The 20,094-nt window shown below is 35.3% G+C and overlaps 1 protein-coding gene across 7 annotated transcripts in view; it reads left to right on the plus strand.

The window, feature by feature from the left end:
• Positions 1-20,094, plus strand: part of otofa (otoferlin a) — a 78,432-nt gene that overhangs the window by 36,550 nt on the left and 21,788 nt on the right. For all 7 annotated transcript variants that reach the window (XM_017411963.3, XM_025005019.2, XM_037981626.1 and 4 more), the window contains exons 4-12: positions 390-489; positions 4,316-4,515; positions 14,800-14,873; positions 15,054-15,180; positions 15,874-15,928; positions 17,635-17,766; positions 19,037-19,099; positions 19,387-19,471; positions 19,627-19,786. In XM_017411963.3, the coding sequence (XP_017267452.1) occupies positions 390-489; positions 4,316-4,515; positions 14,800-14,873; positions 15,054-15,180; positions 15,874-15,928; positions 17,635-17,766; positions 19,037-19,099; positions 19,387-19,471; positions 19,627-19,786 (996 nt within the window). The remainder of the gene's footprint in view (positions 1-389; positions 490-4,315; positions 4,516-14,799; positions 14,874-15,053; positions 15,181-15,873; positions 15,929-17,634; positions 17,767-19,036; positions 19,100-19,386; positions 19,472-19,626; positions 19,787-20,094) is intronic.

Below are 20,094 nucleotides of genomic sequence, written 5' to 3' on the forward strand. Positions count from 1 at the left end.
CAATACAATGTTCTAATAAATAACAAACTTGTATGTGTGGGTAGGTTTCTATGTATTTGAGATACTACATTGTTATTTTATAATGTTTTCTAGGTGTTACGGTCTGTAAAGTGAACCGCTGTGTATGTCTAGCACTGTCTGTTTGTCACACACTCACCTCCACATTGTGAAAAATAAAACACAGAGGAGAACAGACGCCTCTGGTGAGTAGAAAATACAATTTGCCAGAATTTATTAGTGTAAAAGAAAAGGCAGAGGGAATGTGACAATGACTCGATAAGGCCCAAAACAGAGGTGAACAGATGGGCGGCAGAGTTGGATCAAAGGAAAAAAATCCATGTAAGGATTTTTGTTTACATTTCTTGGCTCTTTTTGGTGTTTTCCTGCAGACTGATCGGGACTTTCTGCATGGTGCTTCAAAAGGTGGCTGAAGAGGGACATTTAGAGCTGACCGACACGCTCATTGATGACAACAACACATCCATAAAGGTAAAATGGACTGTTCACAATTAAAAGTTGGTAGCTCAAAATTCATGTAGCACTTATTCATGCTGTAAAGTAGTGCAGGAATTCTTTAAACAGCAGAATAAAAAATTAGAACCTGTCTGAGTGCTGCAGTAGTGTCTCCCAGCCAACTAATGTAAATCCTGCAGCCCTCCCCACTAACCTTTATTAAACAGAGCTTAAACTAGGTTTTGTGCTTGCATTTGTTTTTCTTTTCTAGGCTCAGAAAAGGTTTCATTAGACCACTTCATCTTCATCACAGACAGAGACACAGCTTCAAAAACAATGACTGAAAATCACAATGTACTACTACAAATGGGAATTGATTGGCAGTTCATCTGTTCCTGTGGCAGACTTGGTTATCTCAACTGTGTGTGTGTGTGTGTGTGTCTTACCAAACTCTTCTCACTTTTTTAGTGCAGAATGTGACTGTGGATGTTTAAAAATGTGAAGTTTTACTGTGGATTTTGATGAGACTGCACTACAGGTCAGGAAGTTGGAAAAAAAACCTGATAACTTATTAAGCTAAACTAGCAAACGCTGACAGTCAAACTGATCACTGCATTCTGGGTCCATAGTTTACTCAACAGAACATGAATATTTAGCTAACATTGGTGAAATTCATTGGCAGGATGCTTGCAAAGTGGTTCACACACACACAAAAAATGTGCTCACACACAAATACTAATAAAGCTACAAACCTGGCAGTCCAACATTCTGTTATTTCTTTCCATGCATAATTTGTTCCATGCAATGCACATATATACAACAAATTTTCTCTATGCAAATGTACAATACATGAATAAAATTAAAATTAGCTTTGAGTAGAAATCCAAATTTGTCCTGATCTACCAGATTTTGCATGAATTTTGAGAAAGTATACACAATCTTATGGCTTTAAAGAAGTAACCTAAAGACTGTGACAGTTAAAAATTAAAAGTAGATTTTTTTTTTTTTTTCCTTACCTCAGTAGGGATTAAAATGGGAGAATTTAACAGTAGCAGCATGATTAACAGAACTGGGCCTTTTCTACCTTTAAATCTCGCACACACTCAACATGCACACACACACACACACACACATATAAACCAAGTTGCCGTTGCAAGGCAACACCCTCAAATAAATATGTAGTAAAGTGACTGTACTACCACACAGCCTATTGACTTTTTATGGCTCACAACACAATTACACCCACATAGATCAGGTAAATCTTTGCTTATTTAAACATATCAGGCTCTTATCAGTAATGAGAGCAAAGCAGACCAAGTCAAGAAGCATGAATGGCAACGCACATAATAAATTAAATATGATTATTTTTAACAATCATGCAGCAGATGTCTGTGTATACAAACAAAATGAGAGCAAACCCATTCAGGGAAAGTCACCTCTGTTTGTCTGTTAGCAAAATATCTCATAAACCACTGGATGGATTTTAATGAAACTCTCAGAAAGTAATTATTAGGTGTAAATCTACCACAGATTAACTTTTGGAGCCAACCCAATTTAAGATGGCCAACATTAGCCAAGACAAAAATGGCTTTAGCTCAGTCGATTTTACAGCTATTGAGCTAATTTTGGTAGTGTCTGAGCGTTGTCCACAACACATACTTTGAGCACTGCATATAATGTCATTTAGAAAGGTTTGGCTATAACTCTGTTATTTCTCACCATAAGATAATATTAGTTTAAAACTATAAAATGATGAGCCTTTAATTTAAATTTATTTTATAAAAGTGACTGAAATGTCAGCCAGCTGCACTCAAAACCTCACGGGGAATCATTAGAGAGAATATAAAGACGCTTTCTGGTTGCCTATAAGAGATTTACGTCCATTATTTACTTATAAAGACCTCGCTGTTAAAGAGTTTCACATCATCAAGAACCTGATGGAAATACAACACTCTGGTAACAACATCAGCAGATTCACATATTCAGCATTAACACTGATCCAGATATTCTATTGATTTTATATAGTGCCCCGAGCCGCTCAGTGGCGAGGAGGCGTGTGAGTCTGTGGTGAATATATAATGTGTGGGAGAATGAAGATAGCATGACGGGATGTGTTAAGGACAACAAAAGCATCTAAAATTTAATACCACTGCGGGGAGTGTGCAGAACTGTGTTGGTGGAGCTGCTGATGCAATGTTTCTGAGATGATGAAACATCGCATGGGGTTCACACACATCCACACAGAGCGTTCGTGAAGATTTTTTTATGAACACGCCTCAGACGACACACACACACAGTGTACATTCGTGTAGCTAGAGAGCAGTAAAACTAAACTACATTTTCCCTGAGAGCAACACGAGACATACAACTCTGCACTAGTGTTGTTGCCATGGTAACGCACATCTAACTCCTGGTGGACCACAGTCAGTCCCTGGTGAGGATGCGTTGTAGGGAAAAAGAGCGTGAAGCAGAGGCAGATGGAGGCGAGAAGGAGCCCCACGTAGATTTTCTCCTCATCAGTCTTTGTCAGTGGAATAAATTGGATGCTCGGTAATAAAGATCAGGTCACTGTCAGGAGCAAAATATGTTTGTCCAAACATGACAACAACACAGCCGCTAAAGACAAACCATGCCATGTTCTTGACCTGCATTAAAATTTGAATTTCTCCAGCACACGAGGGAAGTGATTTATTGTCATGGTAAGTTTGCTGCAAACATGGAGACCTTAATTCATGCAAAATATAAAATGCAGTGAGGAGAAAATCCTTGCAAGAATAAGAAAAAGTTTGTACTTGAAGCAAAGTTTAAAGTCCTTTTCCACACAGAACAGACAATGAGCCAAAGATGTAAGAACTAAACGAGCACACAGCAAAGCAGTAATATTAATGCAAAATAAAGAGTTTGATAAAGTTAGTTATTTAAGCCTGCACCTTCAGAAACACCAAACATGAATAAATGTTTCAGCAAAATGCTAACAAAAAACTAAATTTGTCAGGAGTTTAAATAAACAGAGATTAAAATACATTGGTAACTTTTTTTTTCTTGTTTCTGCATAATTATGAACTAAAACATCATCAAGAATAAGACAAATTAATAACTGGTCATTTGTTACCTGATAACAATGATACAGCTTCATAAATCCATGGTGCTAAACATTAGTTCTGTATGCTTTTCCATTCTTTTGAGCTTCAATGGAAAACACAACCAAGCAGCTTCACTGGAGGAGCTTGGAAACCCTGGTGAAAAAACAAAACAAAACAACAAACACGATTGTAAAGGAAGTTAAAAAGAGCATAAAATGATTTATAACCTTTTCAGTACTGATGAGCAGCAGCATCTCTTATCGTTTAAATAAATAGCTAGAGATATTTTTTTTACAAGACTGTTCTGGTCAAGACCAGACAGCTAAAAACAAAAGAACACCAGCTTATCTGTAACATTAAAAAAAATAATTTTGTTGGACCAGCTTTTTGAGTGGCTGTCTGTAAGTAGGAGAGTAAAGGCTCAAGAATGGCTTTGTTAATAAAAAAATGTGCTTGATGTTAAATGACCTGTGAGATGTTGAGATGAGAGAGATCTTTAAATAGATACACTGTGCAGAAATGTTTCCAGTTTACTTTTTAAACCTTGAACTTCTCCAGTTTTATTATTTCATCCTGATGCGAGGATGAAAGAGTTTGAGCTACGGGTTTCGTCAGATGTTTTCTGATGAAATAAATAAACTTCAGAAAATATGAAAAAGAATAATCAATTTGTTATTTTTTGTTAATACAAAAATGTGTATAAATTTGCAATAATGTCTTGAAGCTGGATGACTCCTCGTCTTTTAGGCTCATTTTCATCAACTTGTTTGTGTTTTCAGACCAGTGTCACCATAGAGATTCGATACCAGCCGATGGATGGCACAGTGGGAATGTGGAGCGATGGAGAGTTCCTGGATGTTCCCGATGACCATGACGGGATGTTCACCTTTGAAACAGACAGTTTGCTTTCGGGACAGAGCCACGGATCGGGGACGTCCCCCGGACGATCTTTACAGGGGTCCATACCAACCTTCAGGAAGTGAGTGCAACCCTTTTCTGTACATAATAAATTAAATCCATTAAAATGCAATAGTTTCAGGCAACAGAACAACAAGGAAGACATATTGTTTTAATTATGAGCTTAAGGTTTTAAGACATATGTGAGTTATCATGATAATATATTGCGCATATGAGGGTGAAATTCATGTTTGAGCATTTGATTCAGTTGAGTAAGCAATGCAATTCAGTTTCAATTCAGTCACAACGAAAGTCATCTCAGGGCACTGTACAAAAACATTCACATACATTATAAAAGTTATCTATCTAAGGAAGCCAACAAATTGCGTTGAATCTTCACTTTCTCGCAGTCTCCCATCATGAGCAGCACATTGGCGACAGTGGAAAGTCAAGTCTCCCTTTTAACAGGAATAAACCTCCAGCAGAACCAGGCTCAGGACGAGCCGCCATCATTTTTTATGTTCAGCTTTTCTTATGCATCCATGAGAATAACATAGTAAAACTTCAGACAAACTATGGATGCGTGAGTTGGATTGTGTGTCATGGAGGAACAATAAAAAGACAGAGAACGTGACTGCTTGCATTCTGCAAATTTGTGACTCAATTTTTATTAATCCATGTGGGAATAGGGTCTATTGTACAAAGTGTGCAAAGTGCACGTTATAACTGGTATGGTCAGGGTTTGTATTTACCTGTGCTTAAAAAGTCCTTATTCTTTTCATTAGTAGGGAGGATGCAAAGAAATTGTAGAAAAAGCTGTATAATTTGTTTACACAGTTTAGATTTCCCTTTTTTAATGCTTGTTTGCGGTAACAAACAAGTGTCAGTAGGCTGTGCAAGGTCACAGAAACAGTAGGAGCCTCTTTTCTGCAGCTTGTGTGTTTGGATTCTGTTTTTCTCCGCCTACAGATCATGCACGGTTGGTTCATTCTTGTGTTTTTGCTGAATAGTACATGAATTCATCTGTGGGTGGAATTGATTTTCAGTGAGACTATTGGCACAGTCAGACCCATAAACCCATGATTATGTTGTAAATTGAATAGGCAAGAGGGGAAGTGCTACGTTTATGAGTGTCTAAATGCCACCATGGTCACGGGTTTGTTTTTGTTCAGGGACTTTTTGCTTCTAATTTGCACCATTTTAAAATTAAAAACTAAAGAATTGTTTGCAGCTTTGGAAGACAATGTGATATAGTGCATTCTAAAGCTGTTGCATACTGACAAAAAGAGACTAAGAAGCTAAATTTTAGATGCAACTCACGTAACATGCTATTAATTTTGCAACACATTCTATTTTTTTCTTTCAGGTGAACAAGTTTTGTTCTTTTTGTTGCAGCTTATACAGAGCCGTCGGTCAGTTTGTGCATAGTTTTATAGGGTCTTTGTCTTAAGGAACATAACTATTAAAATAGCAAATAAGAAAAAAAGAAACAATGTCAAGCTCAGGAAACAAATCCAGCCCTAATATCCTTTTTTAATAGCCTTTTCACTTCTCTTCCAAACCTTTTATATCCGAAATTATGGCAGCACTTTTTTCTGGTTGAGGTATTTTCAGAATAGAAGTTTCCAAAGCTATTATATGTGTGTTTTAGATTCTGGGGTTGCCCAGCCAAGTGGTGACTAATCGTTCTCTTTTTGGTAATGAGGCGAAAGTGTGGAGAAGATGATGACATGGAATGACTTTCTCATTCCTGCACTGAGAAGCTGGAAAGAGGAGGATGTCAGAAGTGATTAGGCTTAAAGTGTCCCAAAGTACCACTGTTTTTTCTAACAACTTTAATGTGTGTAATTTGTATCATTTTAATGGACTTTTTCACATATTTGTCACCTAAATGATTACTTTAAGGGGGTCATACAGAAATAAATCCTGTTTTTATGTCTGATTGCAAATATTTGATGGTTTAAAGTTATTACAACTCAAAATTTCAGGAAAAAAAACACAATCCTGTCCTATTTTGAAATTCTAGGTCTGAATTATATTTGATTCAGAGAGCAGTTCAGGTTTGCAGGAGAAAAGTTTTTTTCTCCTGCTTAGAGTATAAAAAAATCCCACAAACTTATCTTTATCTCCTCCAAAATTCCCCTCCAACTTATTCTACATGTTGGTGTCCTTCAGATTTAGGAAGTCCTAATTTTACAATTGCTTTTTGCTGTGCAATTAAAGAAAACTATCATCAGAAGTTAAAGGTTATTTATCTTCTAATTGAAAATAAGACAATACTGTAACAGTAATTGGCCCAGTGTGTTTTAATGTGCAGTTCAATATGAGACGAATCTGTGCCCAAAAAGATGAATCATTACCAGCTATCCACGACCAAACTGGAGACGAGGGAAATATTTTCAAGAATAAAACTTTTTTTTTTTACTTTGCTGAGAGGTGGTCTGAGCTTGGTTTGCTTTTGTTATCTGTCAGGCTGAATACTGAAGACTCTCTTCAAGCTCTGGTAATTTGTGTGCATCCAAGCAGCTCCAAAGACACACACAAATACACGCACACACACTCACACGCTTGTAAAAGAGAGGGCAGGAGTAGAGTCAGATGTCTCAGGGGGCACACCATGTTTCTTGTAAATGTGATTAAGAATTATTTTTCTTTCCCAGGTATTATTTAACAAGATTAATATAACTTAAACAGTTTGCTAAAAGACCTTTCTAAACTCTGAGCAGAGAACAATTAAAAGAAGCAGCATTTAATATTTTGTTCTATGTTAAATCAAAATGTGGAACTTCCTGTTCTGAGTTTGTTTATGATTTAGTGGAAGAACAAACAGATGAACCCACCGCTGACTGTTTCTGTTCTGCCCAAAGGTCATCTGCTGTATGTTTCTCATTTAAGAGTTTGCTTTTTGCATTTCTGGTATTCAGATTTATCTTTTGGTGTATTCCAAAAGCCTACGTGGCAGATGATCTCATTAATTTCTCCTCATCCCCTTCATTAGGTAAATCTTGACTTGAGTAAACCTCCCACTCCTCTCTATTGTTCTTCCCTCTCCCCCCACATTGTGTCTGTGCCTTCAGGATAATTTATGGTTGCACCCATAAAGCATTTAGTGCCATCAGCAACACAACAATAAGCCAGCTTAGCAGGGTTTTGTTATTGCTAACCAATAAATAACCCCATGTGTGGTTTTACTGCCAGAGAACACGGAGACGACATGTGCCAGACATGAAGGGAATGAATTTTAAGGTTATGCTGTCATTTGCCCTGCAAGCAAAAAACTACTGAATATAATAAATTAAAGGTGGTACACTTGGGGGTATCTCAGGGGAAAACAGCAAACAGGACACTTTTTTTTAGACTGAAACTCACTTTGTTGTGGCATTCTCCCTGCTAGCGAATTCTCTGTCTGCTCTCATCAGCACCGACTCCCTGTGGAAACATTCGATAAACACAACTGATTCAGAAGCATTAATCAGCTGTCAGCTGCTACAGAAACATTACACTCTGGCATTATTCTTAATTGTAGAGTTTGTGTCTTTAATTTGTTTGAATTGGTTGTTAAATATCCTACTAATTAAGATGTTTTCACTCATGTTGAATGATTTCCTAAAACTTGGCAGAATGTTCTCCGATTAGTTGCACTGGATTGTTAAATTGAGAGTTAAGATTGGTATGTTTTTATTTTATTTTAGTTTATCATTATTATATTTTTTATTAATATCTCAACTAAGTCCCACTCTCTTAGTGTTGCTGATTAAAGACTAAAGTGCCCATAATCTATGATGCAAATGCCACAAGCAGTAATAACAGCAGCAAGTTTTCAGGATTCAAAATAATTAGTAACTTCCGGTTAGTTATTTCTAAAAATAAATTTTAAAAAAACGACGTAGTACCTCTGCAGCCACAGTGCTAAAGAAAATCAACAAATCACGAGAAGAAGAAACGCTGAGTCTCAACTTTTTCCCACTTTCACAAGCCTGGTGGGAGAGAGGATGAGATTCCTCTGAATGGTGGAAATAAATATTATGATGAGGACTATTTCTTGTTAAAATTCCAAAAAGTTTTTAGAATAGGTGTCAAAATATTTCCAAAATATATATTTTTGAGCTGAAAATGGTTCTTATGCTGTGGTTTCCAGGATTCACAAAGTTAGCATTCTAAAAGTTGACAATCCATTTCTAATACATGCAAATATTAAAATGTTTGATTGTTTTCAAACTTGTATAAACTGACTTAATTGTAATATTTTCAAATGTAAGCATTTTTCTAAGACAAGTTACTGGTCCCAGCAGCAGTAAGAGTAAAACATTTGGCTAACGTCCATAAAGGTTTTTATTTAACCTAAAAAATAATTAAACCTAATAAAATCAAACATTTCATAAAGCTGTTATGATGTCCAGTATCCACCAAAAGCAGTTATCTGACACTCGTTGTTTTATATAGCTCTTGAACACCGTTCTAAATTCTCATAAAATATGTTCAAAACCTGCATACAGGAAAGTTAACCTTGGCAGAAAGCCTTGGTGATGAATGAATCAAAAGATTACCAATAGATCCCAATAATAAATAAAGCCTTACATAGTTTCTTCTCTGTTTAAATGTCAGTAATAATTGATGTAAAATATAAAAATACAGAAAAGAAATTAACATTTCAGCTCCAAAGTTCTATGATGCTGTCTGATACAGTTGATTTTTCAAGATCAAACTAATACGAGTTCTGTGAAAGTTACGTTGTTTTGAATGAAACTTGTCTTAAAAAAATACTGTGCATTTCTTATTTTACACATAAATTGTTAAACATTATGGTTGCTCTACAGATCAATATGTTGAAATTCCCTCTTAAAAGAAAATCAGTTTTTGTTTTTTGTGCTGTATGTAGGCCAGAAAACCTCCTGGGAGTTTCTAGCGCGATTTTATTTGGCATTAAACTTGCAAAAAGTGTTTTCCCATGCACGGCTACTTGGGGTAAAATTAGAAGTGAACACAGGCTGAATCACAGGATGAGAATATCAGTTATACAGAGAAAAAAATATCAATATCACAGAAAGAACACATTATCCAGATGCTCACATTTTATCCGTGAAGGTAAAAGTTGAGATCTTGCTTCAGTTGAGAAAATATAACATGTTAGACAATAAAAAACACGTAAAATATAGGAACATTCAATTATAGTTCATTACAGTGATTTGGTGTAATGAGACTTTTTATAACTGCAATATGAGGTAAAGCTGATATGATCCTGGCTCAGGTCCAGGAAGAACTGAAACAAGTGCATCTAATCTTTGTGTGAGAGAGAAAACAGGTGTGTTAGGTGCCTCACTGAGCTCCATTCAGCAGACCTCACAGAGCAGAACGTAGAGTATATACCAATGAATTATTTATTTATGCTGGTTTTTTCCACTTTACTTGTTTATTTTCATTTAATCTGAGGATGCTCAGCATGGTCATGCAGTAAACTTCTGTTTGTTTTGTGCTGAACTGGACTTCCTCGGACGCTCTGGTTTCCTCCCACAGTCCAAAGTCGTTGAGTGAACTGGTTGATTACCTGGCAACCCGCCTGAGATCTGTCCCACTTCTCACCCACTGACAACTAAGATAGGGTCTGACCTCCCATAACCCTGCACAGGAGAAAGTAGCTAATCAGTAAATGAGCAGAAGTTTTATCTGAGTAAACTTTATGAAGAAAAACAGGATTGGATGAAATCCAAACCAATAAAAACAATACATTTTATATTTAATTAAATAGAGAAAGTTGTTCTGCTTGTACTGTTTGTGAAGAACCTATTTAATAGATCTTTGGACAAAACAGCAAAGTAAGATTAAATGAAATACATCAATGCAAACTATGCAGAATCCACACGTATCCTTTAACACCAAGGAATCTGCAAGAGTAAATTTGGGGCTTTATCCAATCATGGATATTCCGCAACACAGTCTTTATCTTTTGCGTTTGCACATCTAATCCACCTGCAAACATTTTTTTGTCAGAAAATGTGATTTTTACAAGTGAACATCTTTAAAAACTGTTTTAGTACATCATTGATCATGGCACACTGAGGATGACACTTCAGTTCTGTTTCGTGCACGGCCAAAAAACAATTCTGCCGATGTACTTTTTTTTGTACATCTGGCCAACTTTGTTCTCACTCTTTATTTCATTTTTTTTCAAGGTGCCAGATGTTTTCCATCATGATTTTTTTAATTTAATTTTAGCATTTTGTTATTGTTTATGTTGTCAGTACACATCATGACATTAAGAGAAAAAAATGGTCCTAAAAAGCTATGTTTTGTAACTTCACTTTTATAAAAGAAAAAAAAAAACAAGCAGCATGCTGAGGCATCTCTAAGAGTAAATGTGTTGGGTAATGTGCAAAAAAATTTAAAAGTTTGCAAAAAGATGAAAAGTTTTAGCCTGGTTAATTTAAATTCTTGAACAAAGAAAACATTCTTTTTTTACAATGACTGTTGCTTTTAGGGCAGCATTAAACCTCTGCAAAGATGAGTCATTTGGGAATTTGTACTTACTGTGTCAGCTTCTGAACACAGTACCCCAAATTAAAATAAAATATTCTTCTATAAGAGCAAAAATACTCGTGATTCAAGCAAAAATAATCCAAGAGCTTTTGTGTTAATTGGAATCAGTAGACCAGTGGTATTTTCAAGGTTTTATTCATTATTATTATTATTGTTATGCAAACTGGACTAACACTATTACTGACTTTTTTATTGTTATTTTTTTCTTGCTTGACATCTTTAAAAGCAACATATAATTATAAATTTTGCATAAAGCGGTGGTATTTTTCTTACCGAAGAAAAGAAAAAAACTTCAATGTTTGTTTCTTCAGGCTCACAGAGCCTCCTGCTGAAAGGATTTGTCTTTGATGTTTGTTTCTGAGTTTATTTTCACTTAATTTTATAGCAAAAAAAGAGAGAGAAAACTGCTCTGGTTTTTATTTCTCAATTATTTTACCAGTCTCCTCGCCTGTCGACTTGCAGAGTCTTTATTTGCTTCAGTACACACTGTCCTCAACTGAAAAAGGTCAACTTTGACAATTTGTTTAACAACGCCACCTGAGGTAATTTCTTGCATTTTTCTTGTAATCATGCAGATAATAACTGTTGACCCTCAGAACCACAGAAAGAAGCAGTGCTCCTTTTGCTGCAGTGCTGCAAAAACTCTCTTAGAGATGGATGGTTTCAAGTCTTCTGCCCTTTATTTCCCCATTTATTTCTTGACCATTCCAATAAAATGCTGTAAATCCTTTGCAGGACATTGAGCAAGAACATAGCCCACATGTTGATGTTATAGGAATAATGTTTGCAGAACATTTGGAAAGTTCATTATCCACAGTAAACAATGTTGAGTGTCCAGACAAGAAAAACAGATCCTTTTCGGGGCTGAAAGTCACTAAGAGGAAAAAAAACCACATCAAATATGATTGTCTTCTCTGAATTAAGTTTGTTCAAGATAAACTGACAAAGTGGAGGCGAAAGCATGTAAACTGCACTTTATATTTGCTCCTGTTTTACCTGAAGGTTCTGTATTTTTGAGGGTTAGTTTCAGATGGCCTTTTTTTCAGTAGCGCAGACATCTACCAACTGGACGGTTGGAAATTTGATCCCCATTTCCATTCATGTGGTAAAGTACACAAACCACTAATGCAGGTATTGCTCTCAGTCTGATTATTTTGAACATGTATACCATAAGGAAAAAGAAGAGCTGCTTGTATGAAGTGAAGAGTGGTGGATGTGTGAGTGGGTGGTGGAGGAACATAAAACCCTTCAAGGTTAAGAGAATAAGTTACCATTTAAGGTTTTTATAGCAGATAAACTGCTATAAGAATAAAGTAAAATATAGTATGAAAAACTTTAATTTTATATCAATTCAAAGTAAACTCTGAAACCCACTTGGTCGAGTTTATCCAGACTTATTTCTAAAGGTAAAGAAAATACTCTCCTTCTCTTGTTGCAACTCCCACCACCTCCTTCCACATCCTTCTCCCTCTCTCCCCTCCTCTCTGCTCTGTTAACACATCTGTCAACTACTACCGTGTCTGGTGTGGAACTTTTGAACTGGACTCTTTGCACATTTTTATATTAAAACATACTTTAAAGTGGAAAAAAAAATTGGATTTACTGTGATCAGATCTGTCTGTGGAGTTGAACAGGATCAGTTTTGATGTGGTATGTATGTACGAAATGTTTATATTTGCAATTTTTCTTCCAGTATTTATATAATAATCCTAAAGAGACAAGAAAAATAGTATTGCTCCTGAACTTACAGCTGTTCATTTTACTGTTTAAATTAGTTGTAGAAAGAAACAAATCCATACATTTGAAGGACAGTAAGTAGCATTTGTTTGATAAACGATGTTAATTATTGTAAATGACAGTTATTGTTTTGTTTTTATCTTTTATTTTCTGTCAGTCAACTCAATGAACTAGCAATTTTTAAGTTCATACACATAAACTATTAAGAATATTTTCTTGCAAAAAAAATTAATTTGCAGCAATATTGGAAAAACTAGTCATACCCTTTCTAAAAGACATGATTTTAAAACTAAGAGCTTATTTTGAAATGCATGGTTTTGATTTTCTATGAACTGATCTAAAAGGTTTTGCAGATTTTATTTTTTATTTTTTTGGAAAAGATGTTCAGCATTTAGTTATTTTTTCTGTTTTCTTTCATGGAGCTAAAGATATTTACTTTAAAATTGCTGAAAGCCCTTGAATAAAATTTTAATCTGCCTTGACGTTTTGTGTGCTGGAATATATAAAAAGAGGTTTAGAGTTGCTTTGGAATAATGGTTGAAAGGTAACAGCAAAAGCTGAACTCTGATACACTCGACTCTGAATGCCCGAGGAAACAAACAGAAACCCCTCCTGTTCATTAATTTCCTGACATGTATCCATATCCGCAGCAAACTGGATGGTCACACTCGGTCTTAATTATTAAAGCCCCTCATTTGTCGCCCTGCTGATGACATCACAAGCTCTTTGTTGCTGTGTTGATACATGATCCAGATAATATCAACGTGGAGACACCGAATACCTTTTGTTTTGTGATTGAGGGTTTAGAGAATTTGTTGATGGTGACATGCTGAATGAATTCAACTGGGAGTAATTTCGCTCTACTGTATTTTCCTTCCAGTGAGCCAGATAAAGTGGTGGTGATCAGTAGTTCTTCAGACTTTTTGCAGGTTTTTCAAAGTTTTTTTAACAGTTTCATCTATTTTCTATTTATACCTTATACATGAATATGGCAGCATATTGTGCAGTGTTCTCTTTTAAAAATTTAAGCAAAGTAGACTATTGGAAGACAAAATATTCAGATCATTTATATAGCAGATAAAGAATGTCAGTCTGTATTTTTTTATCTTCTGTTAAGTACTTGGTTTGGTTTTACTTATTTAATCATAAGTTTTGGTATTTTCTTTTTTTTGTCATGTTTTTGGTTTGTACTTGTATTGTCATTGCCAACGGATGTCTTCTATAGTCCTTGTTTCCTCCTCTTGACATCTCACCTGTAGTCTGTTAGTAATCAGCACACCTGTTGACAGACAGTTATCACTGCCACCAGTAAATATACTCCCTGAGTTTCCTCACTTTGCCATTTAATTCTTCTGTTTGTTCCTGTGTCTCCGTCTCTAGTCCCTGTCTTTTTCTGCTGTTTTTGGTTGCTTTCTGACTTCATTATTAAAAGTTCAGCTTTTATCCCTCATCCATCAACCTCTTATGCATCTGCTTCAGCTCATAGTTCACCAAATGTGATAATCAACATTTGAAAGTCTTGTCTTTAAGATGTAAAAAAAAATACAGCAAAAAACTGATACAGAACCTGAAATATGTCTCAGCTTTCAATTAATGATGTCAATTTTTCAGGTAGCAGCACTTTGGGAATCCCTTCATTGGTGCTAAAATAGGATTTCATTTCTTAACTGTGTTGTCTTTGGTGTTTTTTATGGGTTCAATTAAAGAAATAGGACCAAAATGTATCCATTAATGTGACTAATTAGCTAATTCAAAATTACTTATTTGCTAAGTTGTGATGTGTTAATGCAACAATGGATCTTCAATTGAGTTTAGGAGCTTTTTAATGCCTGAATGATTCTTAGGTTATAGCCAAGTGGCTAAACAAACAAAAAAGACATCCTTTTGAAAATTGTAATGGTTTGAAAATGAGTGAAAAAGGCTCAAAGGGAAACTTTGAAAGGCCTTCAGAGAGCCCAAAGAAATGATCAAGACCATTTTATGGGTAAACTTAAGAGTTTTAGTACATTTAACACTGACAAGTGTTAAATGTCACCTCAAGTCACTCTGAGGTTGATCAGCTGATCATTTTCTTGATCTTCTTTCTCCTTATCAGAACAGGGAAGGGAGTTTTCTCAGCCATGAAGCTCGGCAAGATCAAGAGCTCTAAAGACGACCACAGGAGAGGAGGTAAAAATCACTCAGCATAGCAGCTGTTTGAGCCAAAGTTATTTTGTCAGTAGCTCTCCTATAAATACAGTTCTGATGAAGAAGAGCAAGTTCTTTATATGTATGATTGTTCTGAAGTGTTTTTATCTTCAAAATGTCCTGCATTAAGTTAATAACAGTTGATCTGTATGATGTGAGCAGATGAGCCGGCAGTCCTGGAAATGGAAGATCTGGACAAAAAGGCCATGCGTCTTGCTGGGACGCTGGAACCAGACACCATATCTCTGGCCTCTGTGACCGCGGTCACCACCAACGTTTCCAACAAAAGGTTAAACACAATGAAACACACACACACCCTTAGACAGGGCAGACACACACACACACTCTGATCAACACACTGCAGGAAAGTCAATTATTACTGTGTGTAATCAAACAATGCTCTCTCTGTAGTGTAACATCCTAATTATTTCTAAAAGTGTTGGTTTAAAGAAAGCAGCTTTGGTAAAAAAAAAAAAAAAAAATCCTGAAACAAGCAGAATCCACAGCAGTGTGTTTCTTTAAAAACAGTTCTTACAGTCTGCTGCTGTGTCAGGAGCTTCTATACGGACGGGGAAAACTCAGCAGGGTACAGCAGAGTATTTTCATTTTGTTGTTTGAAGTGGAGCTTCCTGGATTTGGCCAAGTCTATCTAAATGTAGTTTTTTGCAGTGAGTAAACAAGATTTCTTTGGTACAGGAAACAGAGATGATGCATTGTAAGTAAAAAAAAAAATTAAAGGGCTGTTTAATGTCCTGTGTTACTTCTGCAAATCTTAGACTTCTTTCCTGACTTAAATAAAGCTTACTGCACAGTACAGCCATCACATCGAGCTTTATAATAAATTTCTGCAAGGTAGAATCAGAAAAGAGCATTCATTTGAGATTTGAGCTAAGAGTTTTGTCTTTTCTTTTCTTTGTTTTTTCTTATGGTAGATTCTAATTTCTCAGTCAGTAGGAACATGGCTGTGTTGAATGTTTTTCAGGTCGAAGCCAGATATCAAGATGGAGCCGAGCTCTGGAAGGCCAGTTGATTATCAGGTGTGTTTGTGTGTTTTCCTGTGTGTGTCTTGACTTGTATGTGTTTGATTGAACAGAAGTTGGTTGACTGGATGAGGAGTTGGGTGTGACTGTCAAATCCTGCTCCTTGTCTTACAATATCAATATTTTTTATGGCTTAAGGTTAGTGCTAAAAAGAAAATAAATCAGGACTTTGACAGCTGTAGTTCTTGAGAAAGCCAAAAATGTGTTTTGGGATGAGAGCCTAGTGCTGTTCAGCACATTTTAAAGTCACAGCTTTTTTCTGCAGCAAATAAAAAGTAGCAGATGGGTTTGTAGCTTCAGACCACTTGACTGGAATTTTTCTGTTTCCTGAGTTTTCTGTGATTTATTCTGGCTTATTCTTGTATCTCTCAAAAAATAATAGTTGACATTTCAAATCTTTTATTAAACTCCAATAGGTTATTAAATTCTAAGAGTAGTCAATTCAAATTTCATTTGGAACGCTGATATCTTAAATGTTAACATATTTATTCATGTCTTATGTACTTTTGTTGTATACATAATTCATTTTTTTCTGCTTTAACTTATTGTGTCATCCACCAGTCCTGTGTTTATTCATTTATGTTCTCTTTTCATCAGACTCGTTTCTATATAAATCTGCTGTGTAATTGTGGATGTAGTAATCTCTAAATGAATTACCCTTCTTTGAATCAATAAAGCTGACTGAATCTGAAAAGGAAAATGAGATAATATGTAGGCACAGAAAATGTGAGTTAAAGTAAAAGAAATAAAGAACTGATAATCGTAAGGATGCGGAGAGATGTTGTGTAACTGTATGGAAATGATAAAAAAAAGAAATTAGGTTCAAATGTGAAGGCAGATCAGAAAGCAGACTATCTAAAACAAAACACAGAACTGAGCACAAAAATAGGAATGCAGAACATGAAACTAATGCAAATACAGACAAAACGAAATATAGTCTCAACAAAAACACAAGGAAACTTGAGCTTAAAATTCATAGGAACAAGCTTCAAAAAGAAACTTAAAACACAAATCTCTCATATTTTATTTTATGATAAGATAAAATACATGACTCCAAATCTTCATTACAGAAATTGATATCTATAAAAAAAACTTTATTTTTGTCAATAAGATTTGAAGTTAGTGGAGAGACCATCAATCTGTCCAAAACCATTAAGATTCTATTCATTATGGCCTGATTCCCAGCAGACACATGATTGTCAGATTATTATTTGATTTGTTTTCAAAGAAAACACTAACTGTGGCTCAGTTTGTCTTTACTAAGAAACTGTCAGCCACGCCTGTGAACTATATTACAGCACATTCTGTCACTGGACTTCAACCAAGATTTTATTTTTCCTCCTATGATAAGAAAAAATGTCTAACAAAGCAGTGGTTACCAAACTTTTCATCATCTGACTCATAAATGTCAGTAATGAAACCTTGCAAACTTGATTATTACTGGTTGAAGTGTAAACTTATTGATAGAAAGCCATTTAAACAAAGGTACGACGATAATACGAAACAACCTCAAACCATTATTCTGTTTTCATCTACTGACTACTGTTTATTTCTCAAATGGCAAAGATGTGCTCATTTTAAAATTTAATTTAAAATTTTGTTATTTTATTATAGGTACTGTTCTCCTGAATGAATAAGATAGTTATTTGCCTTCAGTCCACAATAAGTTTAATCACTTTAATAACCTTAATGTCTCCCATCAGATCAGCATCACAGTGATTGAGGCTCGTCAGCTTATAGGTCTGAACATGGACCCCGTGGTGTGTGTGGAAGTTGGAGATGACAAGAAGTATACATCCATGAAGGAGTCCACCAACTGCCCGTACTACAATGAGGTGAGAGCGTTTCAACTTTTAACATGCAAACCGTAGGTGTGAACATTTTACAGTGTACTAAAATATAAAACTCTTTCCTTTGAATTCTTCTAAGTTGATGTAAACTTTCTTAAATCACATTATAAATAATGCTGAATTTCAGCCATAAGGGATTTGTGGAACTCTTACGTTGAGATTAAAGTGAAAATAATCCAAAAAGACTCGGCTGTACTGTAATAATCTCATGATGGGAGAGGATTTCACTGTAGATTCAGAGTACAAGTCAGTGTGGATGAGGATGTTGCAGAGTTGTTGAGCCCTGCAGCGAGGGAAAGTGACAGTTTGTCTGATATTGATTCCTTCCGTTTGACTGAAAATCCCCCGTTGGCGAAAAAGAACTAGAAAGCAGAGGAGTTAAAAAGACAGCCTCTCACACTTTCTGTGCTCACTTTCAAATTGTGCTGTTTCCTGCTTCATGTCTTTGTTATCTAAATCATCAGTTCATTTGAGCAACATTCATTTAAAATGGGCCGACAGTCTCTGGCCTTTAGGGATTTCTAATAATGTCGGAAATGTTACATCATCTAGAAAAAAACATAATAGAACTTACCTGTTTTATACTGGGTTAGAAAGACATGCTTGACTGAGGCATTATTTGTGGTTTTTAAAGGTTCATTGTTTTAAAGTGGAAGTTAAATCACCAAAACTAATTTTGTTCTTCCAGGTCAGTTATCTAAGTTAAAAATCTCTTTTGAGACAAATGTATGAATGCAGTGTAGGGATTTAACCTAACTTCGAAATTAATTTTTTAAATATGTTTTTTCCATTTCACCTTTTAAAAAGGGACTTTGTTGGAGTTTTGAGAGAATTTTAGAGTTTCTGAAATTTGCTCCTTTTTCTTAACAAATATTGTAAGATTTGCAAAAAAAAAGTAAATAAATTTGTGTTTGGTTAATTATTTCTTTGTTGTAACAACACTATTTGGCAATAAATCTTAAACTGTTGGAAAGTTGGTTTATTTTCTCTTAAATTAAGCCACATTTGTTAGGAAAATGCATTTGTGTGTGGAACAGCAGAGTTTGGTCTGTGGGCTGCACTTACAAATCTTCTCTGCAAATGCCAAACACCTTATTCTGCTATTGACTCTTGTCTCAATAGCAGACATACATATTTCTGTACTTTCTGTGCTTTGTTTATTCAAATGTTACTTTTGATGGGATGTACTATACTCTTGTTGGAGGAACAGGTAAATGCTCTTTAATAGTGAACCTTTTTTCTCTTCTCCCTGCAGTATTTTGTCTTTGATTTCCACGTCCCTCCCGATGTCATGTTTGACAAAATCATCAAGCTCTCAGTAAGTAATTATTGCAGTAAAAGGTGAACACTGCAGCACAGCAACAAAAGCAAAATAATAGTTTTTCTTTGTCTTTGTACACATGTTGGTTTATGTGCTTAACTTTAAGTTGAGGTAAAAGGAAAACTTTTCAAGAAAGATTGGCTATTACAGCTGTTGTAAATATAAGTAAAAAAATACTTTTGCATTTATTTATGCTGAATGTCTTCATCAGACTCACAAGTCTATGTTTTTGTGCAATTTAAGTCTCAGGTTTGAGTAATTTTTATTTTTTTTTATCTCTTTAGGTTATTCATTCTAAAAACCTGTTACGAAGTGGAACATTAGTGGGAACCTTTAAGATGGATGTGGGGACTGTTTACTCTCAGCCTGGTAAACTGCTACATTTACTTCTGATAAAAATAAAACAGCTAATTATACCCCTCAAGTTATCATTTGAAAAAATGTTGCTGTTTAATGACTTGTCTGTATATCTGTATTTTGACGATTCAGCGTTTCACAAACCTTTTTATTGACATTTATCACAGAACACCAGTTCTACCACAGATGGGCCATCCTGTCTGATCCAGATGACATCACTGCGGGATGCAAAGGTTACGTTAAGTGTGACATCGCCGTGGTTGGAAAGGGTGACAACATCAAGACCCCACACAAAGCCAATGAAACTGATGAGGATGACATAGAGGGGTAATAAGCTTTTACTTACCCTCCTGGATTCAATTATATTAAAAAAGAGCGATACATAGTGAAACTTCCATTTGTACAACGGCAATAAGCAGTTTTCAGGCATAAGACAGTATAACTGTGTTTTTATTGTCACCAATTCTTGCTCAGATGGAGCTGAACCCTGAGTTTTCTTTTTTATGGTTAATTTGTACTTTTAATACAAAATTAAAAAATGTAATGATACTATACGATACAACATGGTGCTATGCAAAAAAATATATTTTGATATACTCTTGGGGAACTTTGTTTTGCATTGTACTTTTATAAGT

This window comes from Kryptolebias marmoratus, linkage group LG19 (assembly GCF_001649575.2).
Source record: "Kryptolebias marmoratus isolate JLee-2015 linkage group LG19, ASM164957v2, whole genome shotgun sequence".
NCBI classification, from domain to species: domain Eukaryota; kingdom Metazoa; phylum Chordata; class Actinopteri; order Cyprinodontiformes; family Rivulidae; genus Kryptolebias; species Kryptolebias marmoratus.